Below are 23991 nucleotides of genomic sequence, written 5' to 3'. Positions count from 1 at the left end.
TCGAGAGGCCATGCATGTTGTGCATTGAATATTACTTAATGGGAAGCGTGATTATGGATGTGTTGTTGAAGAGCTTTTAAACCTTAGTAGCGGTAAGTAATAAGGAGAGTCCTTTAATATAGCTTGAATACGTCATGTAGCTGGTGTATTACTGAAATATTTTGCTCTTCAGACAAGACTTATATGACAGCCTTGTGGGTAATGTCCAAAATCTATCCATTCGTCAAACTAATCCACCTGAACTTGCATTGTAAGCTTGCTCATTTGTCCCTGCTCACAAATGGGACGCCAAATCACGTCCGTGTGACTGCTACCTTCAGACTGAGTGATGGGCTCTGAAGTGGGGAAAAGTCAGGGGAAGGTAAATCGAACTGCAGCATCCTCCATTACTGATGTGATGTCAGCACAAATCTGTGTTGTCACCGTGCCTGTGGCAGCTCACTGCAAGAGGAGAGAGAGGAGATGTGCGGCTCCGTCTGCTGCTGTCAGAGTGATGTAAGGATGACAAAAAGAGCGGCAGGAGAAAGGGTAAACTGAGGAGGAGAGGAGGAAAAAAGAGGGCGGGACAGCAGACAGAGGACATGAATAATTGTACGAATAAAATCACTTTTATTCCATTTTTCTAGATATGTGGGGAATTACAAAGAAAGTCCAAGGCCACCATGAAAAGTACAATTCTTAAAGAAAAAGTACAGATGTATTTTGTGTCAGACTTGAGTTTTAAAAGGATTTGTTATTGACAATCAAAGAGAACAGAGATAATGAAGACAGACGGTGGGTGGAACACATAAGAGATAAGTTGGTTTCAGTCAGTTACACATTCATCATGTGCCTTTGTAAAGTACAGAACTCACTTTTCAAACCACACCAATGTCTTCTCAAGGGCACAAATTCAAGAGTAACACCTCAGACTAAAACAGCTTTTAAGCCTTTGTTTTATAGCCAGTCTGTGTTTTTAATGGCAGTCACCACGCAAGAATTTATTTTCAAAGTGCTTCAGAATCAAAGCAGTAATTAATGTTGCAACAGCAGATTCAAATCCCAGTTTTAACAGACTATCGTTTCACTTGATCCGCAGTAGATTTAATGCCAAACAGCATCCTGGAGAGCATCAAGTGCTGTATGTGTACGCCATGAACTATGAACTCACTCATCCTGTCTGAGTGCTTTTCTGTGTCTTCTTTGAAGGAGGTCTTGTCTCTTTAATGAGCTACACATGCTCCAAGCCTTACTCTTTATATCACATTGGACCTAATGGACCACAAAATGCTCTGGGGACTATGTTCAGAGATGTATAAAGAGCTAATGTGTAAGGCAGGAAGACACAGCCCACCCACCAAAGTCAAATATAGCTCTGAGGGTTGAATTTTACTAAAGTGTCACCTGTGCAGCCAAGATATTAAGATAAGATATGTGCTGTGAGCAAATTTATTATTGATGGGCCGAGACTCTGTTACAATGTTGAAAAGTTGAGAGTGCTATCATCTCACCTAATGCGCAGCCAGAAAGCTCTTGCCCAGGTAGATGTGAAGAATGACACCACGCTTATGTACGCTAAATATGAAGCTATGACCAGCAGCTGGTTAGCTTAGCTTATCTTAGCAAAGGCCCCACAGTGAGCTCAAAAGTGTGCCCACCCAAGAGACAGTCCAACACATAAATCCCCTGAAAACCCTAACTTGTCGTTTGTACACGGTTTTCAAAGGCTTTAGCTTCATATTTAGTGTGCGGATGTCAGAGTGGTATCTTATCGATCCTCTCAGCTAATGCTGGGCAACAAAGTGAATGGGCTATTCCTTGAAGTGTTCGCTAATGGCCTTTTTGTTCTCTCAGCATGCACCTCTGTTCTTCTTGTCCACAACAATACACGGTCAGTGAGATCTATGAAACCCCAGATCCACCGTTGACAGCAGCTGTAATATAATGTCAAATGTGTCCAAAACTGTCCGGATGCGTCTCTACTCTTTGATTTGTAGAAACGCGTCTCTCTCACAGAATATCCCACTTTCAGGCAAATTCACAGTCTCACCCAGAGGCGATTAGCTGATATTTGACTGGTGTGAATCCTCTGCTCTGTGGCTGGTGATGATGGCTTTTATAGATCTTTTCTTCCCAGAGGCCATTTTGGGATCCATACTTTCTCTGCTCCATCTTCTGTTATCCCTTTGTCTTTGGTGTTTTTTGTGCGCTTCTCTGCATTCCTGCCCTACTTCTTTTCAAAGTGGTTTGTTGCCATGTCCTTGACTGAGGTTTTTGGGATCCACATGGGTATACTGCATAGTCTCTTGTTATCCTGGAAATATTGAGCAGAGTGTAGGATTGAGCTGAGAAGCAATGATTGGCATTGGGGTTGAGTTTCCAATTAAGCCTGGGCATGAGGTTTAGGCGCTGAAATTGAAATTGAAAATCTTTCAGAGCTGAAACAATTAATCTGTAGAGTCATCTATCAAGAGAAAATTAGCAGCAACTATTTAAAGGCCATATTGGATATAATGTATACTTCACTAGATATACAGTATATGTTATGAAATATTTTACTTTGCTCAGATGCAAGACATTAATCTGCTCTACTAATTAACTATAATAGTCGCTGATTAATTTCTTATCAATCTACTTATAGCTTAATAGACAAGAGAGACAGAGGGATGGTCTATATTTGGGCCCGGTACAGAGAATTAGAAGTGTCTTCCTGAGACTAGATTTAGAACAGAGGACATCTGTGATTAATGATAATAATCGCTCTCGTATCTACTATCAATTACAGTGTTAGTTTTGTATTTCAAGAGGTCATCAATGATAAATTTGAGGGAAATTTCGAGGGATTCTCTGGTCAGAGATCAGCACTCCTAACCTTAAATTCTTTGCAGATGGAGTTCCAGGTTTATTTGTCATCCTAATGCTAAGTAGACTACCATCAGTGTCCGTCTGAAAGCCAAAACAAATACTATCAATCCTGCAAACCTTTCACAATGACTTACATGGGGCTTGCTCATGCATGTCTATCTGCTGAAAAGCCTGCTCCCCTGGGCCGTTGTGGGTTGTAGGGAACAACCAGGCGGTCGTCCTAACTGTTCAAACAGCGGAGTGATGAGCTTCCAACAGGGACTACACGAGCCAAAGCAAAGAGACCTGAAGTGAATTTTAATCTCGCATTCACTCGGTTGCTGAACTGACAGATCTGCTGCTGCTGTCCTGCAGGAGGATCAGCACAAGATGATTAATGGCCATCAGATATTTCAGTCTCTGGCTTGTGCTTTTTCTTGCGCTTTGAGCTCACATAGTGTAACGTTACTCTTCCATGCTGTTGTTTCACAAATCGATGGGTACACCTTTTTCTATCTTTCAGACACAAACACACGCAGGAAAGTGTGGCATGTCATAAACTGCAGTACCTCTGCTGCAGTGTTTTGCATTTCAGATTAATGATTGCTGCTGCTGAACCCCTGAGAGGCTGTAATCCTGTTTTGAGAGAGTCATATGTTTGTTCAGTCACTTTCACGGTAGACGACTTGTTTTCTGATCGTTGTAACTTGTTCTCTTTTCGCTCTCTAGAGATTTGCCTGTGAGAGGAAGATATGAAGTTAGTGGGCTCCCTTTGGATCCTTTGGTTTGTCCTGGTGGTAAGTGCTCATTTTTTCATTCCACGAGTGGCTCTCAAACTTTTAAGATGCTTTTTGTCATGCCCCCCCTCCAGAAGTTTAAAAAAATTCATGCCCCACACTTATCTATCATTAAAAGTGATAGAAGACGTAACTAATTAAAGCTCAATTTTAGTGAAATGAAGGAGAGCACAACAGCATCTGTTTGTTTGTTCTCCCTACATAAATCATATGTATTCAACTTTGTGTCACTCCATGTTTTTTCCTGGTCATTCACCCCCCCGCAGTGGCTCTATGCTCCCTGCCCCAAAGTTTGAGAACCACTGCTGTAGGGTAAACTTACCTTTGCCTTTTTCTCCATTATGTATTCTGAATGTGTGTTTTAACATAGGATTCCATTCCCATTAAATAGCCATGCTGTGGTCCAGTGGTTTTCTTTTCTCAGCAAAAAAAAAAAAAATCTCATCATTAATTTTCACTCTGCCTTTATAATTAATAATTATAGTTTATAATTAGCTCAGCTTGTTCATTTTAAACTTGAATGACCTGAAAGGGAGGACATGTGAGCCATGACTTCATGTGCTTGTGCATGTCTAACACCTTTTCTCTGTATCTGATCCTTACTCTTTTATGTAGGTGATGCATAGGATGTCTTACATTTTGCCTGTATTTAATTAATGCAATGCAAAGTTAAACCAACTGGTCTAACTAACATCGTATAGTGGACAAGGACAGGACATTTTTTTCATCTGTTTTGTCTGCAGGATGTGGATGTGAATGCCATATCTTGCACCCATTTTGGCGTGCTCATTGTTCTGCTTGATGTTTCTGTGTTGGTGGCAGAACACTAAAATGGTCACTCAACTTGTTTTTTTTTTTTATTTGTGGACATCTCTCACAGTAGGTTACTACTGGGTCAAATGTGTTGACAAGAAACGCCTCTAGACGAGACGTGTGCTGATGACCAATGACAGGCGTTGCCGTCTTCATCCTCTGTTGAGTGTGACATTACCGCTATCAGCGGGATTTTAACAACTTCAAAGTGCAAACTATTTAACTGATCTCAATCACGACACTGTCTGTTCAATGAACCCAATTCAGTTGGTGCCTCGTGTGCAAAGGAGCCTTTTGAAACGAATGGAAGATACACATTTCTGATATATTTCAGGCATGCTTACCTGTGAACTATTTATGTGCACCATTGCCCATAAAAATAGATTCAAAAGACATATGAAGAAAAAATTGGAAATTTAACACCTTAAGCGTTCATGTTTACCCTTCAAAATAAAAGTCTCTGCTTATTCCACATCAGATTTTATAGTATTTCTTCTGTCCCGTTCATAACACAGAGCAACAACATAAAGTGTTCTACACATACCTGCCATGATATGTCACAATCCCACACATTTATTGAAGCATAAAGCATGTTGGGATTGTTGGAGAGGACAATGGTGGTTTGTGCTCACCTGCCCATCAAACGTGAAACCTTCTTCTGGGCCACCTACAGTACCATCTGATTTTACATCAACCGGGAGGCTTGAGTCATATTCACAGTGTGCTCCCCTGAAAAATTACATCAATTAGCTTAATGGGGGTGTCGCAACCATCAGTCAAAGATGTTAACACAAGACAAATCATGTAGGGGTGACACATTTGGGCACTATATGTTGTGTTACTTAAAAATATACTGATTACAACTAAACAAATCGAACTCTAAAATGTCCTTTTGATGGACTTGCAGCTGGCCTTACAAATTACAGCACACCATTGGCTTAATGAGGCCTCCATAATGAATGCTGTTATCAACACCTTGGCTTAAATTCTGGAAAGTGCAGAGACAATATTCATCTGGTTACCAACAGGCTAGACATGGAGGGACATGCTCAGTTTGGGATTTTGTTAACGCTTGCACTGCACAAAAATAGAGGTCTTTCATCAGTCCCTCTGTCCCTAGTGAAGAAAAAAAAAACATTGGTCCACTATTTGTCAGTGTCAGTGCAAAATGGAAGTTTGCTGTTGCCTTTGCTGTTCAGCATCAAGCTTGACGTTCAGGTCCTGGAGAGTATCCCAGCCAAATGTTTTATGCCTGAACAATCTATGCTGTTCTACTTTATGTTTTTCTTTTTTGAGTAGTGTTGTGTTGATTCAGGAGGAGGAATGCATTGCAGTAGGTGAGCAGAGACCTTGAGATGAGAGAAGACTTTTTCTCTTTTTTTGTTCAGCTCCTGTTGATATTGGTGGTGGCCTGGTGGTCGTATGTATGACGTCATTTACTTCAATGTTTGGAGTGACATCATATGTACGGCTGCTAAACTGCTACATGGGACATCAGCATTCTCACAAAAGTCACTGTGTTTTGGCTTTTACAAGCTTTTATCAGACAGGTAAGAATGGTATTTTGGCCTAATGAGAGTTCCTTTTCCCTTCACAAAGAGGCAGAGGATGGAGGTTTGCATCTCAATTGTGATAAGACGTGTGCAGACAGTCTCGCAGGCAAAGTATTAAAAATCCTCACATAATTCAGACAATGCAAGTGCATGAGCCTGGCACTCGGAGAGGTTTAATCTTCAGCCAAAAAATTCGCAAGATAAGTCACAGCAAAATGGGATCTTTATCCTTCAGTGAGCAGCATTATCTAAATCTGCATTTCGCACAGGCAGGCCTCTTCATTTTTAATGCTACCTCCAAATATAAACAATAGAGCCAAGATAAGGTTCATTTGGAGAAAATCAGCTGCTTAACTTTTGTGAGCTCCAAAACACACTTTAATGAGTTAGGTGAATTGTCAGTGACTAGAATTTCAAAGCAGAGTGAAGTCCTCATCAGATCAGCCTCGAAGATGCTTCAAAAACTTCCCATGCTTATGTTTCATCTAAATTTTTACTTGTGTAAGGGTGCGAGTTTTAATCAAAATGTGTAAAACTATGAAATATTATCATAATCTGAGATAATATTTAAGCTTTTCATATTTTTAACATTCAAGGGAAAGCAGATCAGAAACTCTCGACACTCCATATCGCCCTCCAAGTCAGTATAAAACATGTTTTTGTCCCCCTTCCTCTCACCTTTGGTGTTGTGGTGTCTCCACAGCGCTGGGCAGCAGCAGGTGCTGAGTCATTCTCAGACCCTTCGCTCAGGCCTGGACAGAGCATGACGGAGGGACAGGCAGTGAGTCAGGCTCAATTCAAATGTCTTCAGCTGTCCAACAAAGACCACCAAGGAAACAGAACTGGTGAGAATCTCAAACCATTTTACGTCCTCTTAAGGCCAAATGGATTTTCTCTGGGAGAGCACCACAGGTGTAATAGTGGTATATGGCGGTGGACTGGAATCAGAACACTATTGTTGTTCTTGTTCAGGGTAATGGTAGTGTTGCTAGCGGTGCTAGTGGTATAATTGCAACTGACCTGAAAGGGCTTTTGGAGTAGAAGCTGTGGGCTTGTAATGGCTTTGAAGGTATACAGGCTGTAGAGAAATGATGTTACTCTGACATACACTTACACCACATACAGCTAAAGACACAGACTGTGTGTGTTGGTAATAACCCAGAATAGTCATTACACTTTTTTCCTTTGTCGAGGTATGTTCTGTGGACGTATTTGGGATGGTTTGCTGTGCTGGGATGAGACACGTGCTGGGACATCTGTAACACAATACTGTCCAGATCACCCTGACCTGGACCCAACTGGTAAGAGAGATGTGCACTTCTCACACCAAACCACAACAACAAGCTCACTGAATCGAGAGTGGTGGGAAACTGAGAAGGTTTTCTGTATAACTTCTCAATTCCAGGTCAGCAGGCAGCACAGACAGTATGAGCTAAGCTTCAGGAAACTTGCAGGATTTCCTTTAATATTTTATGTATTTCTGTTTGATTTTACCAGATATTTCTATGAGAAAGTTGAGGGAAAGTTGGTTCATTATTAGGTTGAGCTTGTATTAACACATTATTCAAGAACTGCAGATACTGTATTCGTAACAGCAGAATGATATAATAAGATTTAACGTGATGAAAATGAGGACACTTGAGTAAGAAGTCTAATATGGAGCATTGACGTCAGCTTTTTCATACATGCTCCTAACCAGCTGACCAGTAACGTCCAGTGAAACCAGTGCAGATATACAGTGTGACCATCTGCTGCCCCACCACCGAACCTCCTCCTCACGTATAACTCTGGTAGTGTTGATTTAAATAAGACTGAATGTCTACGTGTTTATTAAAGAGGGATTAGTAACCTGCCAAATTCTCTGCTGTACTGCTTTTGTCCATCTCATGTCAATCAAACAATGCAGCCAGTACTGTGACGTCTTTTTTTTTTTAGATTTCACCTTATGTTCTGTAGGTGCTCTTGTTGGCCTTAGTGGTTTATTATCAAGTTCTGTCTTTTATTCGCCACACTAGCAGCTCTAATGGGAGTTAATGGTCTGTTGATCGGTTGGTCTATAGGTCAGTCCACCACCCAGCAACGGCAGCTATTAGATGACTTTCATACCATTTGTACAGATATTCATGGTGCCCAGAGACCTAATAACTTAATTTAGCACCACCAGCAGGTCAACTTTTCCACTTATGCAGTCAAATATTGGGTGGATTGGAACCACATTTTATATATATGTAAAAAACAAACAAACAAACAAACAAAACAACAAAAGAAACAAACATTAATAGTTTCCAGAAGATGTAGCCTATAATCTTGATGATCCCTTGACTTTTCCTTTAATGCCACCAGGGTGCATGTTTTTGGTTTTGAGAGGGGAAAAAATTATTGGACTGATTTCCATGAAATCTGGGAGACATATTTTCCCTCCTCAATATAAATTGTAGTCTTAATTATTTTGGCAAGCCCTTGACTTTTCATTTAACACCATTAATATGTCAAACTTTTGGTTTATGACCAAATACCTAAAACTAATGACATTCCCATCAGTCTCAGCTACTTTGTGTTTAGTGCTTAATATGCTTAACTAAGATTATTAACATTGTAAAAACATTTGCAATATTAATATGTCAGCAATGTCTTTGTGAGTATGTTAGCTTGTTAATATTAGCTCAAAGCACAGCTGCGCTAGCATAGGCTCCTCGTCTTCTTAACAATGGCTGTACCTTCTGTTTGCTATGACAGAGGAAGGCTTTTACAAGTGTAAAGGACAGCTAGTATGAAAGATTTATATAGTAGATACAAGGTAAATTGTGCGCCTAATATGTTGAATCATTCAGACTAAATGAAAACAGACATCTATTTATACTGAAATTGACTGTGGAAATTGATTATGTAAGCGCACTTAATGTTTGGATTGACGTATAAGTTGTCACTACAGTATGAGCGGTTTTTGCATTGTGAGGAATGCAAGGCTCAACAATGTCTCGTTGAGGAGATCCAGAGTCAAGTCATGTCTGATTTAGGAGATGCAATATGATGGAGAGCGGGGAGGTGAGGGACAGGGCAGTGAGAAGAATGCAGGGTATATATAAAAAGAAAGAGAAGCAAAGAGAAGAGGGATTACGACAAAAGATGGAGAAGTCAGAGCCAGAGAGATGGATGGGGAGAGAGAATATGAATGAGAAGAGAGAGAAGGTGTTTTTGTAAGAGAAGGCTCATAAAGGATCTTCCCAAAATGCCTGTGACGCTAAGAGTCCCCTTATGGCTCCTTATTTGAAAGCTGATGCTGCTGATATGAGGCTTTGGGGGAGACGTACAGTTGGAAGCGGCTGTTGAACAGTTGATGAGCTGTCAGAGAAGACTCGGCAGTCCGGCTATGGTTGTTGTTGTCAGGAACAATGTGATCTCATTCTCAGGCCAGTCATGGCTCGACAGTACATGTGGTTTTAAGCCTGACATTTGAGAGTTTGCCAGAAATTTACTCCAAAGAGGGAATTTTCTATTTGACATAACGTTTGATGATGCATGCCAAGTTAAATTAATCGCAGTTGTTCGCTAATGCCAAGACTCAGGGTCCGATTTATGTGTTTGGATGATGCCAACATACTACTGCTGAAAAACAAAGATGGGGCCAAAGAATACAGAGATTCTCTGCTGGACACAAACGTCAAACAGAAGCAATAACGTTCCTATTAGTAATGTGATACAATATATTAAGCTCTCAGGATTATCACTGATTGATGTTTTTCCTTTGCAGAAAAAGTGACCAAATATTGTGATGAACGGGGGAACTGGGTCCAGACTGGGTTCAGTTGTCAACCAGAAAACAAATTCGAGGTATTTGGCTGTTTCCCTGTAAGTAATACAAGACTGAGATGAAACTAGCCTCAGGTACTCTGACTCTAAATGGTACGTTGAACATTTTTTTCTTTCTCAGAAGGAAGTCCTCCATTTTTTAAGGGACGCTTCAGGAGAACCCACCACAGAGGCCACAGGGGTTAGCAAAGAAAAAGCCGGTGTTATGGAAATTATCCTAGACAATGAAAAGAAATGCTCAGAGAGAATGAAGCAGGATCCTCCTTATAGCAAACCAGGTGCTGATACTGTCCACTGAAAGCTACCAACAGATGTTCTTGTTTTATATCAATCTGATTTCAATACGATGAGTTTTTATGTTGGACAAACTCAGGAACCAGAGGCCTGCAAGCATTTCTTTGCTGTTGTTTTTGTTGGGTGTTACAGGTCTGTACTGCAGTCGTAACTGGGACGGTTGGTTGTGCTGGGATGATACTCCAGCGGGAACCTACGCCTTCCAGAACTGCCCTGAATATTTTAGCGATTTCAACCCCACAGGTGAGCAGCGAGACTCTGACCATGACCCTCTCATGATGAATTCTCCTCTAATCTTCTGCTTATTGTATTCAAAGAAATTGGACTTAATCACATAATGGTTCTTTTCAGAAAAGGCAGCTAAGTACTGTGGAGAGGATGGTCAGTGGTTTCACCATCCAGAGGACAAGAGGATTTGGACCAACTATACACTCTGTGCAACCACCCATGAGAAGAGGCTGAGGGTACTGGCCTATATGGATTTATTGTACAGTTTTAGCGAGGCCTCCCTGCAAGTGAAGGACATGTGGCCTCTTCCACAACTATAAAACATGTAATGTATTTAGGTTCCTCTGCTCAGACCTCAAACCATCAACAGAACATGTACACTGTAAAATAATGGCATGTGCAGTCGTGGTACAGGTCTGTATGTAACAACAGTACAAGTTGTAAAGTTGTGTATTCAAAAGTACACTTTACATAGATGTACCATGAGAGCAAGTGTGTAGCTTTTGATGCACTACAAAGGTACAAAGTGTTTTTAGACTTCACTGAAGTGCCTGGTGGTGTAGGGAGAAACATTTGCCCATCACTGCATAGACCAGTGGTGCTTCCAGCTCAGCGACCAGATTCAGTAATGTTGGTGGGTCCTCACTGTAGCAGCAGCAGGCGTCTCTGTGTGGTCTGTCCACACTGTCTCCGTCTGTCTTTGCAACAAGTCCTCCAAGCTAAACAACAAATTAAGTTGTTTGTTATTGCCTTCCAATGCCTTCGCGTTTTAATTACTTTCTAAGTGAATTGAATGTCAGCCCAACAACCTGTCAACCCTAAAATTGTTCTCATTTGTGGCTTCTAACAGGTCCAAGAAGCATTAGTAAATGATTTGCACCAATAAAAACCATTTGTTACAACTTTTAAACCCTGTATAATGTCACTCAGAAAGTTTGTCACCACTTAAATAATCTATATAATTATACCTGGTACAAAAGTGTTTATAATCTTCTTTATAATTGTCTTTGTAATTTGTTAGTTTGTCTTTATAATGTTTTCTCTAATGTTTTTTCACAGAAATTGAAAATGCTTGAGAACGAATACAAATGCCTCCTGAAAATAAATCGAGATCCACCTTTTAACAAATCAGGTACTGATAATGTTGACTGAAGCTCACTGTGTCGTGTTGTTTGAGCGTTCATGTTTGACAAGTATATAGACAACAGGCCTGTAGATATTTATAATCATATTTTGTGGCTGTGCTGGTGTCGCAGGTCTGTACTGCAGTCGTAACTGGGATGGCTGGCTGTGCTGGGACGACGCTCAAGCAGGAACCTATGCCTCCCAAAACTGCCCTGATTATTTTTCTAACTTTGACCCATCAGGTGAGCAGTGAGACTCCCAACATCTTGGCAAATTCTTCTGATCTTCTACAGAGTGGTAGGACAATAAAATAGTCATTGCTTCAAGGATGAATTATTTATCAAAATCCAATGGGACTAAGGTTTATAGTCACGGTTTATAGACACAATTGTACAGATTTATAGAGGAGGACTGTTTATTTAGCACATAATTGTCATTTTCAGAAAGGGCAACCAAGTACTGTGGAGAAGATGGACAGTGGTTTCGCCATCCAGAGAGCAGCAAGACTTGGACAAACTACACACTCTGCGCTGTCAACGCCAAGGAGAAGTTCAAGGTAACGTTTATGTAACAGCTATTCATCAGGAAGATTAATATAAATAGATGTTCTTGGTAACTAGACTTACAGTACTGCTGGGTTTTCCTGCAAGTTCAGGACATGTGGCCTATTCTGTGATTATAAAGTAGTATCTATGCAACAGCTTCACATAGAGGCTGGCGACCAAAGAGATACAGCACAACAAACATAATTGTGTGTCCTGCTTGTTTTAAACTCCCTGCTCATTGCTGAATTTGATTGATCATGACTTTGTGTGTGTGTGTGTGTGTGTGTGTGTGTGTGTGTGTGTGTGTGTGTGTGTGTGTGTGTGTGTGTGTGTGTGTGTGTGTGAAATTGAAGGCAGCCGCCCAGCTCTCAGGAGACACTGAGGTAGAGCCCGTTGAGGAGGCCACGGTCAGCCCCATGGTTAACCCAGAGGAGCAGGAAGTTGTGAGGAAGAAAATCCTTGACAGCCAGTACAAATGCTTCGAGAAAATGAATCGAGATTTACCTTACAACAAATCAGGTAGAGACAAGCTCTGCTGAGACTTCTTATGGCGCTTCTTCCTCTGCGGGTGGTTAACTCTCTCTGCTGCCTGGTTGGTGTCACAGGGCTGTTCTGCAGCCGTAACTGGGATGGCTGGCTGTGCTGGGATGATACTCCAGCGGGAACCTACACCTCTCAAAACTGCCCCAATTATTTTGTTGACTTTGACCCCACAGGTGAGCAGTAAGACTCAAGAGTGCTGGTCTTTCAAAGTTGTTTTTCAAGGACTATTAAATATTAATGACTTTGAGAATTAATTATTTGCCAAGGCTAACAGAATCTAAATATGTGGGCATATATGAACTGTATGGATCTGAAGAATATTGCTGAAGCATTTGTATTTATTACTTAATTGTTACTTTCAGAAAAGGCCACTAAGTACTGTGGGGAGGACGGGCAGTGGTTTCGCCACCCGGACACCAACAGGACATGGTCCAACTATACTCTCTGCAATGAAAACACTAAGGCAAAGTTGAAGGTAATTCATTTAAGATAAAGTAGCCTGCCACAGTGGCCACAGCGTGATGGATCAGCATAATTTTTTTGTTTTTCACATGGAGTCGTCTGGTATTTGGAGTGTGGAAACTGGAAATATGAAGTTCTGATGTAGTTGCTCATAAATATTGTACCAGACGCCATTATTAACAGGCATTTTGTTTCCAAGACACATTGCTCTCCTATACTGAGCTCCACAGAAATATATAGACATGGAAGTAATATATAAATGCACAAGGTGACATGAATCAGGTAACAGTCCAAAAGAGAAATGACATTTAATGCTGCACAACAATTTGGTGCATTTATTTGCAAGATAGAGCTGAGTTCTTATCTCACAGGAAGCAAGGCTATGCAAAGCAGGTTTTATTTGACTGTTCAAACAGACTTTGCTTTCGTTGGAACAGAACCACGAAACTATTCTCTCTCAGGTTATACAGTGGTACTAAAACACAGGCCTGGACAGAAGATCCTCCCTACAAATAGCCTCATGTTGACACCACCACATATTTACAGCCCCCTTATCATGCACAGCACCAGGCTGCTGTTCCGAGCCGCTAACAATGTTTCCCACACTGAAACCAGACCAGGACACCACAGAACTCAATGCAGAAGGGAGGTCAAAGACACACTAATGGCAATTTTTGGAGGTTTGCACTCACATGACTTTTAATCAGCACTGCAGTTCATTCACAAAGATTAGTTATACGATTTAATCCCTGCACCAGTGTAACTCATGGTATGTGATTACACACCATACTTATATAATATACTATATACTTATAATGTTTGCTAGACATTGGTTTTGTCACTTTGTCATCATGGCCCTACACTGCCACTCTTACAATCCTATATTGTACAACAGGTACGACAACAATAACAGCTCTGCTCTCCCATCTGGAACAGAGAAAATGACCATTTGCAAATAAAGGCAACTTGTACACAAAACTCCCTGGAAAACCTGGGAGAAATAAGGTCTGTTGATCGATCAGAACCAGAAATCAGTCGTTCCATCTGTTACCGCAGAAATCTGATCTTTGCTGACTCAGCCTCCCAGTTTCAGGAGACTTCTAAGAACACACAGCCTCAGCGGTATAATCCCAAAGAGAAATATGGCTAAATAAACATTGGATGATTTTCTGATATGACTGAGTTGATGCCAACTTTAGTTTTTAATTCTTTCTTTCATGAGCAAGAACCACACCATCAACAGAGAGATGTGAAAACATTGCTGTAGTTTTATCCGTTACAAGATTCTGCCACATTTTTCTGGGTTTATTGACCCTGAGTGTGTCACCAGCAGCAGATTATCACTGTTTATTCAATCATTTATGCATGCTTTGGCCAAGCGTTCCTTAAAATAGTTGTGGTTTGGTTTCATTCCTGTAGGTCACAATTATATCCCTGATTGTAAAGGGAATTCACAAGATTCCCTCACAGACTGAAGACTTAAGTAAAGTAAAGATACACATGTTAATTGACATTACTCAGTCCTGTTTGTCTGTTTGTTTTGCAGTCAGCGTACATCCTCTTTTACATGGCAATTGTGGGTCACGCTTTATCCATAGCCTCCCTGCTTATCTCTCTGGCCATCTTCTTCTACTTCAGGTAATGGATTCAATTTTCTGTTCTTGCCCTCCATATAAGATTTCAGTGAATCAGTGAATGGTTAACAAAGGGCCGACACATTCTGCCCTGATTAATCTGTGGTAGCTTTGCCCTTAAAGGCTCAATCATCTCATCACTATGATCAGTGCATCTGACAGGCACACAGATGGTGTTCACTACAGTCTCCCTGAGCCATTTCATTAGTCATCAGTGCTTTGATCTCAGTCTTAGTTGGAATCAGCAAAATCTTTAGTCTGCCTCTGTCCACACCAGCAGAGCACATCGAACAGTTTTACAGTTTAACTTGTCCCAGAGGCACTCAGAAAAAGTTTCAGTGTTAAAGAGTGTTGATGTTTCAGTCACATTTTATAATGCAATCAAAAGTGTTCATGGTTTCTTCTCTCACTGAGCTGCTCTGGGACAAACTGTAAAAAAAAAAAAAAAAAAAAAAAAAAAGACATTAGCACAGTGTTAAATTAACACTGAAGACAATAATCAGAAAACATTATAACTATCTCCACTGCTGTCACAAACTATCAAACTGAATTACACCCAGTGCTGCTTCACTGGGTGTAATTTATACTTAACTGTCACTAATTTCATGCCAAAGTGGTTCCCTTGTGATGCACATTTATTTCAGGGATATTTAAGACTCAAAACTGGAGAGCTGTGAAGTCCACTGATCGTGTTGGCGCTTTGCTCTTATTAGAAACGTGCACCTGAGTGCATTACTCATTAAGTTTGTTCATCCCAACTTACTGCTTAATCCCAGAGGGAAAAGGTGCACATTTAATTGAGATACCTCTGTTGAAATTCAATTAGATAAAAAGGGGAAGGGAGGTGTAATATAAAGTTAATGTATGTGAAATTTAGAACTAATTAAGCGTGAGATAAAGTCAGCAGACTGTGCAGAAGTCTGTGCATGCTTGAAACTTTATGGTTTATCTCTAGGAAGCAAAGAACTTAATTATTTCTAATGGTACAATAAGGGTTGTTGTTATTTCTGTGATGCAACCTGAATCTGGAGCCAAGGGGAAAAAATAACTTTATGTCCCGGAACGATATTTGGAGGCTCTGTTGTTCTTGAGTGGTGCAGTTGTAAAATTTGATGTGTTGAAGGGTGTTGACCTCTTAAACGCAGCTGTTATCCAGAACAGATCTTGTAAGAGACCCTCAGTTTGCTGCAAAGTTTTATACACACTCGTAAATCTAGCAGGCGTGTTTAGGGCAGGTGCATTATCGTGAAACCTCATGACCCGCTGAGAGTCAAACTCTTAACTCAGACACTCAGAAATTCAGCGTGACATTCACAATTCATCAAGATGAAAGTCCTAACAAATTAAGATCTCAGTAAAGTAAGAAAGTTATTAGCATAGAAAATCTTCGACTTCTTTATTCTTTCTTACCATGACTTGCCATATTTATTGCCAAAACACTTAAAATATTGGAGGCTTAATGCTGTATTATAAGATCCAGATGTGAAGCTTGCAGTGGAATGTGATGGTGTACAGCTGCACCACTCTGTTATTTACTACTCGACGTCAACACTGTCAGGATTCCCAGTTAAAAATACTCCAGCTTGGAAAAAGAGAGGTGGTTGAACGGCCGACCTGAGGATGTTAAGACGTATGACAGCATTGCCATACGGATTCAGTCTGTGTTTTGACGTTGCCTTTTAGATAAAGGTCTCTTGTATATAAGCATTCAGCAGCTCAGCAGCTTCCTTCTATATCTGGAGCCAAAGACTGTTGGAAAAAAAACATTGCTTCTGCATAAGACAGTGAAAATCTGCAGTTGTATATGCTGTTTTGTCCTGGCTTGAGGAAATTTAGCGCTCTTCCTGTTTTCATTGGTCTCTTGGGTTTTTATGACTCATCAAAGATAAAATTGGCCATGAGCGGTGAAAGGATATAACTTCTTACACTGTAGAGGACGTTTTTATTGGAGTCTATATCCTGCAAAATATATGTGGTGCAAGGTTTCGCTCGGCTCCAAACAAACGGTATATTTGATTGCTGCCCTGAAATTAAAACATTATTAAACCATTACCGACAATAAAGCTACTGGATATGAATGACTTGTAACCATTTTTATTCACTTTGCCTGTCAAGCATTTCATTATGCTATTATTTCTGAGTGGCCGGCCAAGGTAATGAGGAAGCACCCTCGGGATCCATTATGCATTATTTAACAGGGTTTCTAACATGTAGAGTACAGAGCATTTAGAGGCAATCCAGCTCATGATCGCAGGGATTTTTTACCACCCTCAAAAAATGATCTGAGATGAAAGATCCCAAAAGGCCAATTTGATTTTTTTACAGCCCGCAACATCTGACAACCTCATTAAACTATTAACCTGCCAGCCATGAGTTGCTTTTTTTGTCCTGTTTGCTCGATCAGTTGTAGGACGTTTTTGTAATTTTTTTGTGTGAGATTTCACTTTCTTTTTTTTTATCACATTATGTCTTGCTAAGTCAGCATGTTACAGACTCAATCATGGCATCTGTCTTCACACAGGAGTCTGAGCTGCCAAAGGATAACGCTGCACAAGAACCTCTTCTGCTCCTATGTGCTCAATTCGGCCCTCACCATCATCTATCTCGTAGCAGTGGTCAATAATCCTGAAGTGGTGAGCAGAAACCCAGTGAGTATGTCTGTTTTATAAGAGAATCAAGAGTTACTGTCATGCTAGTATCTCTGTGAGAGTAGCTAAATGCTAAGGTTAGCATGCTAACATGCTGATGTTAAGCACACATAACTCTATTTACTGTGTTCACCATCTTAGTTTAGCATGCTAACATTTGCTAATTGCCTTGAAGAAATACATTTTTTGACCTGGTGATGACACTAGCAGAGAAGCTATTGGAGCAAAAGTTTTCTAATGCATCCCAAGGGCGATATAACTGTCTTTGATACATTTTATTGTTGGGACCAAAGTGGTGGACGGACAGACCAACCGACACCGCCATTCCCAAGAGCCAGATGCTTGCATTGCTCACAGGGGCCATTTTAGCGGAATGCAGTGTGAGGGGGAGGATTAGTTTCACTGTCTTACAATGAGATACAAATGTATTCATAATTTATGCTAAGCCAACAAATGCAAGGAAAAAGTTCAATGAACTCTTTAAAATTCATTTACTCTGCGAGGCCAGGCAATGGGAGGATGTGAAATATAAATCTAGTTGCTCTGTATTTCAATATTTAAAAGTTTGAACAACAGATCTGAAGTATATCCTAATTAGTATTTCGTCTCACTGTGCCATATCTTGGCAGTGTCACATGTCCATAGTTTGTTTCTGTCTTCCACATTCCCCTGTCAGAGTTCTGGAGCAACACTGAATGCATCATATAAATTCTTTGAAACCCTGAGGTCTGCTTTGGTAGAGATGGTAAATCTGTCTCGTAGGAATGCCTCACTATCAGGTCTAAACATAAATTCATGTGTTACTTTTCAAGAACCACTCCTTTATGGAAAAAAAAAATAATGAACGCCTGTTAACTCAGAACTTGCTGCTTCTTTAGAGTCTTTTTTTTTCTCCAAAAAGGATCATATGGATCATATCTTTTCTCTTATGCTGAATACAATTAATCATATCCAGGCTCTAAAAATAGAACATAATTCAAAACTGTCAGATTAGTGCCTACTCACTAAAACCTCCATGCCCCGATATGTTAATGTGCAAAAACTAAATTAAAAGAAGAACCTCAGATATCAAAGTGCCACTCAAAAACAACAGACCATAGAAGCTGGCTCCCAATGCATGCAATCCCATTATTCCCAGTCTGTATTCAGCTGGAGCATCTCTGGCCAGACAAAGTACCAGAAACATCCAGGAGACAGTGGAGGGTTCAGCTGGGTTTGGGTTTGATTCCACGTCCTGCTGCTGCTCCTTTTCACGCATTCACCGAATCTGTCTGGCTCAGTCTGACTGCCGTCTTTATTCACATCCCATGGCTGAATGTATCCAAGAAACAGACAGGAATGACAGCCATCATCATCAATGTGAGGAAATATATATATATTTCTGTGCGATGGCTGGCTTTCAAGGCTCTCCTCCTCGCCATTTGTCAAAAAGGTCCATGTTGAATCTGTTACTTTCCGACATAGAACTGTCAAGTTGTGCTAACTTGATGCAACATGTCAAAACAAAATTGGTCACCGTGGCCCGGCCTTTCAGGAGGAGAAGCAGAAAAAGAAATCACAAGCACCATTGGTTGGGATTCACGCGTGTCTCATGGGAAACATTTTGAAATTTACTGCTGCCAAAGTGAGACTTATGAGCCTGTTTTCTGCGCTGGTGATTTAGGAATGGTGGATTGTGGTGGAGATTTGCTCTCATAGAGAAAACAAGCTCTTTGTATTCTCTCTGGTGTGGTGATACAGAGTCTGGTTTGGCCTGCCAGCAGTGTGGGGGAGTGAATCCCCAAAGCTTATGTCAAACCAGGGAGGAGGCCGAACAACATGAGAAACATCTACATGATCTATAGCAGCTTGATGTGTAAACCAGAACATTGTCGGTAACTTTACAAAAACCTTGGTGTGCTTCAATGCAAAACAGTTGTGAATTTGTGAAAAATGAGTGACCTCATTCTCTGTATACTGATACGAGTCCATGTCTGTTATAGTGGATATTGCTCAAGTGGAAAGGGAAATGTAGGAAAGTGAAGGAGAGACATATGGATAAAAGTTTAGGAGCAAATGACTGTTTTGAGCTAAGAAGACCGCTGAGAGCAGCAGTTAACAGCAATGCCAACATCTTTGAATTAAGCCGTGACCGTGTGCGTGCTCTTTTCACACAGCGATGTGAATATTTCAAAAGTGTACATATATTCATACAAAGGTTTCTTCCATCTCTTCGCCATGTGTTTCAGGGAAAACAATGAATTCAGTAGTTTGTTTGTTTTTTTACATGATGCAGTTAATTAATAAGTTAAGCTTTATTTATTCATGAAGCGTGACTGAGATCAAAATTTCTTTAGCAAGAGAGACATGAGAACACAAAACTATCACGAAACACAGGACTATCACTAGATACACTAATTAAAAAAATCATAAAATTAATTTTAAAAAATCAGTCTCTAACTTTAATTAGATCCTTTCAGTATTAGGGATCATAGACCTGAAACTAGCTGAAACCACTTAGTTTTTTCTGTTTTGAGAGGAGAAATAAACTCCGTTCATCAATTAGTTAACCATTGAGAGCATGGATCGGAGTCTCAGAGAATTTAAAGCTTGTTCTAAACTACAAAAATTCTCTAAGAGAGGCAATTGAAAGAAGTCTGTCTTTGGGTAGAATCAGGACAAATACAAAGGGGCCTAATATTGATCTTTGTGGCACATCCTATTAACCATTTTTGGAAATGATTTTAAACCACCTGCAATGACAACCTGCTGTAAACTGGATCAGCAAAACATGGAAAAAACTTAGTTATCAAAATGTGATCAATGGTGTTTTTTTACTCTTTTTTTCCAAACTTTTGACGTGTTGTTTAAACACGCATTCATTTCTACATGGATTTTGTTTTAACACTTAGCCTTTATTTCGTTGCATAGTCTAAATTTGGACACAGGGGACACTATCTGAAATGGGTTGAACAAAGAGCGGTCCACACAGCTGACGTGACTGGCTGAGGAGCCTGTCAATTAAGCAGACATGTCCAAACACATTAAATCTCCCAATCAAATTTCCAAAGAAATGAAACAAACAGTCGAAAAAATTCCAGAAGCACACTTAAGACAATGTGAAATTAATTCACTCACTGTGTAGCACTCAATAACAAAATTACAGCTTATGGCGCATCCATAAGTGCCTTGGCAATTATAGCATTAATAGTCTGTGGTTGGACAAGATTTACATAATAATATGTAATCAAAGTCATGTCTTTCAAGAAATTATAATAATAGTTCAGTTAAAGGGACAAATCCATAATGAGACATGCTGTCATGTTGTTACACAGTGCTGGATGCATAAATAGAAAACTGCACTGTGCTGTACAAGGCACTGCTACACACTAGCAGAACATGGCTCGTTCTCACTTCATTGGGCAAAGTGGGACAAACACAATCAAAGAGCACTCAAAGCACAAAGTGAAATCATCAATTTCATGTCGGCTCACCTCTAGAGGGGTTAAATGAATAAACATCCTCTCGGTCTGCAAAGCATAATACTGGCTAATGAATTTGTGCCACGAGTGCTGAAACATCCTTTTAGATCTTTTTCGTGTCCTGCTGAGATGATGTCAGGAGTGTTTAAATTGAATCATCTTAATAGATACGGTCTTATAAAGAGAGTCAAAAACAGAATAAATGAATAAATACTCCTGTTTTTGCTCTCTCTGCAGGTTGGCTGTAAGGTGTTGCACTTCTTCCACATGTACATGCTGGGCTGCAATTACTTCTGGATGCTGTGTGAAGGCATCTACCTGCACACCCTCATCGTGGTGGCTGTGTTTGCAGAGGAGCAACATCTGCACTGGTACTACCTCCTTGGCTGGGGTGAGTCTGTCTGCATTTGATCAAAACACTCTTTGCTCTTTGTGTTTTTGTTCTATTGGGTATCTTTTTCATGCCATCACTGGACTCAATCACAGCTTGAAAATTCACTGAAAAGCAATTCAACACAATATCGCAGCCACAATTCACTCATATCTGCCCGATCCCCGTACAGTACACTTTGTCAACCTCGACATGTTGACAGCTTTATTGGCCCTCCCGTCGCTTAGTGCAGAGTGCGATCATGTTTTTCACTTTCTTCAAAACAGGAATAATGTGTGCAGTCTGTCAAACAAGAGGAACTAAATGGGTGGTCATCATTAAAAATGGGAGGATAACCTTGAGGCCTCTTTCTGTTGTGTGTGTGCACACATGTGGCTGGATGGAAGGCGGGCCAGTCAGTCAGCCGACATGCTGCAGGGCCTCAGCGGTGTCTGAAAAGGGCGGTTAAGTGTGTGTTTATATCCAAAGGAAAAGCGAAAAAGCAAATCTGAGCTCAGCCTCTAGTGTTTTGGGTTGTCTTTTTTTTTTTTCTTTATAGACACGATTGCCACATGAAATTAACCACGTGACGCTGTTTTTAGGGTTGGGGCAATAAAACTATGAAAGGAAAGTTTGTAATGGGGACGTCAAAGCTGATCCACTTTGCTTCAGCCTCTCTGAGAATACAGTCAATATTTGTGAAGTAATAATTTATTTGATGAGGAAGTATAAGACCCACAAAACAACTGACCAAGCTAACCACACTTTGCCTGTTGCATAAATGACAAATGAATCCCACTAAATTCACTCAAGACCTCATATGGCTGCCATCTTTTTTCCTGTCCAAGGCTTTCCACTAGTGCCTGCATCCATCCACGCCGTGGCAAGGAAAAAGTATTTCGATGACAAGTGAGTAATGTTCCAGAAACTTCTGCAAATAAACAGGAGATGTTTACATATGTGCTCGTCTGTGTGCAGCAGAAAGTGTGCATAGATGTGCATGTTTTTGCATGTGTGTGCATGTGTATTCTGGGCAGCAGACAGCACTGACTGATATGTTTTTCCCTCTGTAGCTGTTGGATGAGTGTGGAAACCCATCTGCTCTACGCAGTCCATGGTCCTATAGTGGCAGCGCTTCTTGTAAGTCTGCTTATCCATAGCACTATATATATTTATATATATGTGTGTGTGTATATATATAATATTGTATATTGTGTTGTACTTTGTATATATATATATATATTTTTTTTTTCTAATTTCTGCAGGTGAACCTCTTCTTCTTACTAAATATTATAAGAGTGTTGGTGACCAAGTTGAGAGACACGCACCGGGCAGAGTCCAACATGTACATGAAGGCAGTGAGAGCCACCCTGATCCTGGTGCCCCTGCTCGGAATACAGTTTGTCATTTTTCCCTGGAGGCCGGAGAATCGGCTAGCCGGGGAGGTCTACGAGTACATCATGCATATACTCATGCACTACCAGGTAGGCACTGTGCTGACAGCAAGGCACTGCATGAATCAGGATTTCCATTAAAGTACGAGGTAGGAGCTCAGTTCAAAGGTAATTCAGCAGTGAATTAAAAGGGAAATAAGTGCTGCTTCACTGCCCCTGTGGGTTGAGATATTTTACGTGTGGTCATTAATCAAGGAAAACAAATATCTGCAAGCAATGTAATCAATGCACATTTAATACTGAATACTTCATAGTAATATTTATGTGTTAGTCCTGAACTCACAGTATGCATGCAAAAACGATTCGAAACCAAGCCCACATTTGTCAGTTCCCTTGGGTCCCATCAGGCTTGAGATTTACATGTTTGGTTTGCTCGCAAGTTTCCACCCATTAAAACCTTGTTTTCAGCCTCGTTATTGTTGTGATTGATTGACGTAATTCACTGTTGATTTACCATTTAAAGAACCAGTTAGACACTCCATTAACTTTATTTAACTCCCAGTTAGGCACTTAATTAAACAACAGGCAGGCAGGCAGGCAGGCCATGAAATTTCCAGGTAAGCAGTCAGTTCATTCACTTGCCAGACAGGGATTGCATTGCTCTACCACATACTCTCTATATTCCATTATCTTTGTTAAAGGGAGACAGAGAATTACATGTACTTTCTTTGTTTTTTAAGGGATTACTGGTGGCAACAATATTCTGCTTCTTCAACGGAGAGGTAAGCACTTTTCATGTATTTATTCATATTAGCAGTCTGTAAGACAAATAAAACTAAAACTAAAAATTAAAAATAAAAAATAAAATTAAGATTACTTTTAGGATATAGTTTAGCATAAGGCTAAAATCAGGGGCTCTGTCCAAAGGTAGACATTTCTACCTGTACCTCTAAAGCACATTAATGAGAGTTAGAGTGGTACGAATCCTCTCACGCAACTCTGAGCAATAAAGCATATAATCCCATAAATGTTGAGCTGTTCCTTTAAGAATATTATCTCCTGGAAAAGTTCCCTTTTTGGGACCATGTGTGACAAAATAATGTAGTATTCATGCAATGAGCAATTGCCCTTTCATAAAGGTCAACCTGCACATGTTAGTCTGGGAGCTGTTCGTTCATGCTGAAATAAAACCACTCATTGCTTATGACATTAAGTACGAGGCATCAGACTCCATCAGGCAAAACATTTTCATATTTTGTTTTTCCAGGTCAGATATCTGGCATCTAACATCTGCACCTGATAGCATATCAAGGAGTAACTCAAACACAGACTCAAAGTTGGGTTTTGGCATTGAATGCTTGAGTAAAATAGTTGTAGTGTCACAGAGATGCTACATTTGTCATTCGTCCAGTTGTAGCAGGTTATAAAGCAGCGTGCCGCTTGTCTCTTCTGCGACCAATATGCAGTAAAAGCTGAAGGGTCATGTCAGGT

At 40.4% G+C, this 23991-nt stretch overlaps 1 protein-coding gene across 4 annotated transcripts in view; it reads left to right on the top strand.

Annotated features, from left to right (window-relative positions):
* Nucleotides 1–23991, top strand: part of calcr (calcitonin receptor) — a 51827-nt gene that overhangs the window by 21042 nt on the left and 6794 nt on the right. The window contains exons 2-21 of one of the 4 annotated variants that reach the window (XM_070984324.1): nucleotides 3553–3620; nucleotides 6690–6831; nucleotides 7180–7287; nucleotides 9738–9817; nucleotides 9921–10074; nucleotides 10223–10333; nucleotides 10442–10554; nucleotides 11378–11450; nucleotides 11575–11685; nucleotides 11887–11999; nucleotides 12342–12507; nucleotides 12594–12704; nucleotides 12894–13006; nucleotides 14540–14631; nucleotides 17149–17275; nucleotides 20974–21127; nucleotides 21955–22015; nucleotides 22180–22246; nucleotides 22372–22590; nucleotides 23241–23282. In XM_070984324.1, the coding sequence (XP_070840425.1) occupies nucleotides 3576–3620; nucleotides 6690–6831; nucleotides 7180–7287; nucleotides 9738–9817; nucleotides 9921–10074; nucleotides 10223–10333; nucleotides 10442–10554; nucleotides 11378–11450; nucleotides 11575–11685; nucleotides 11887–11999; nucleotides 12342–12507; nucleotides 12594–12704; nucleotides 12894–13006; nucleotides 14540–14631; nucleotides 17149–17275; nucleotides 20974–21127; nucleotides 21955–22015; nucleotides 22180–22246; nucleotides 22372–22590; nucleotides 23241–23282 (2202 nt within the window). In that variant the 5' untranslated portion in view covers nucleotides 3553–3575. Of the gene's footprint in view, nucleotides 1–3552; nucleotides 3621–6689; nucleotides 6832–7153; nucleotides 7288–9737; nucleotides 9836–9917; nucleotides 10075–10222; nucleotides 10334–10441; nucleotides 10555–11377; nucleotides 11451–11574; nucleotides 11686–11886; nucleotides 12000–12341; nucleotides 12508–12593; nucleotides 12705–12893; nucleotides 13007–14539; nucleotides 14632–17148; nucleotides 17276–20973; nucleotides 21128–21954; nucleotides 22016–22179; nucleotides 22247–22371; nucleotides 22591–23240; nucleotides 23283–23991 lie in introns of those variants that run through there. The other 3 variants (XM_070984323.1, XM_070984322.1, XM_070984325.1) reach the window with 3 other exon arrangements.

This window comes from Chaetodon trifascialis, chromosome 17 (genome assembly GCF_039877785.1).
Source record: "Chaetodon trifascialis isolate fChaTrf1 chromosome 17, fChaTrf1.hap1, whole genome shotgun sequence".
NCBI classification, from domain to species: Eukaryota; Metazoa; Chordata; class Actinopteri; order Chaetodontiformes; family Chaetodontidae; genus Chaetodon; species Chaetodon trifascialis.
This window is presented reverse-complemented; position numbering and strand designations above follow the sequence as displayed.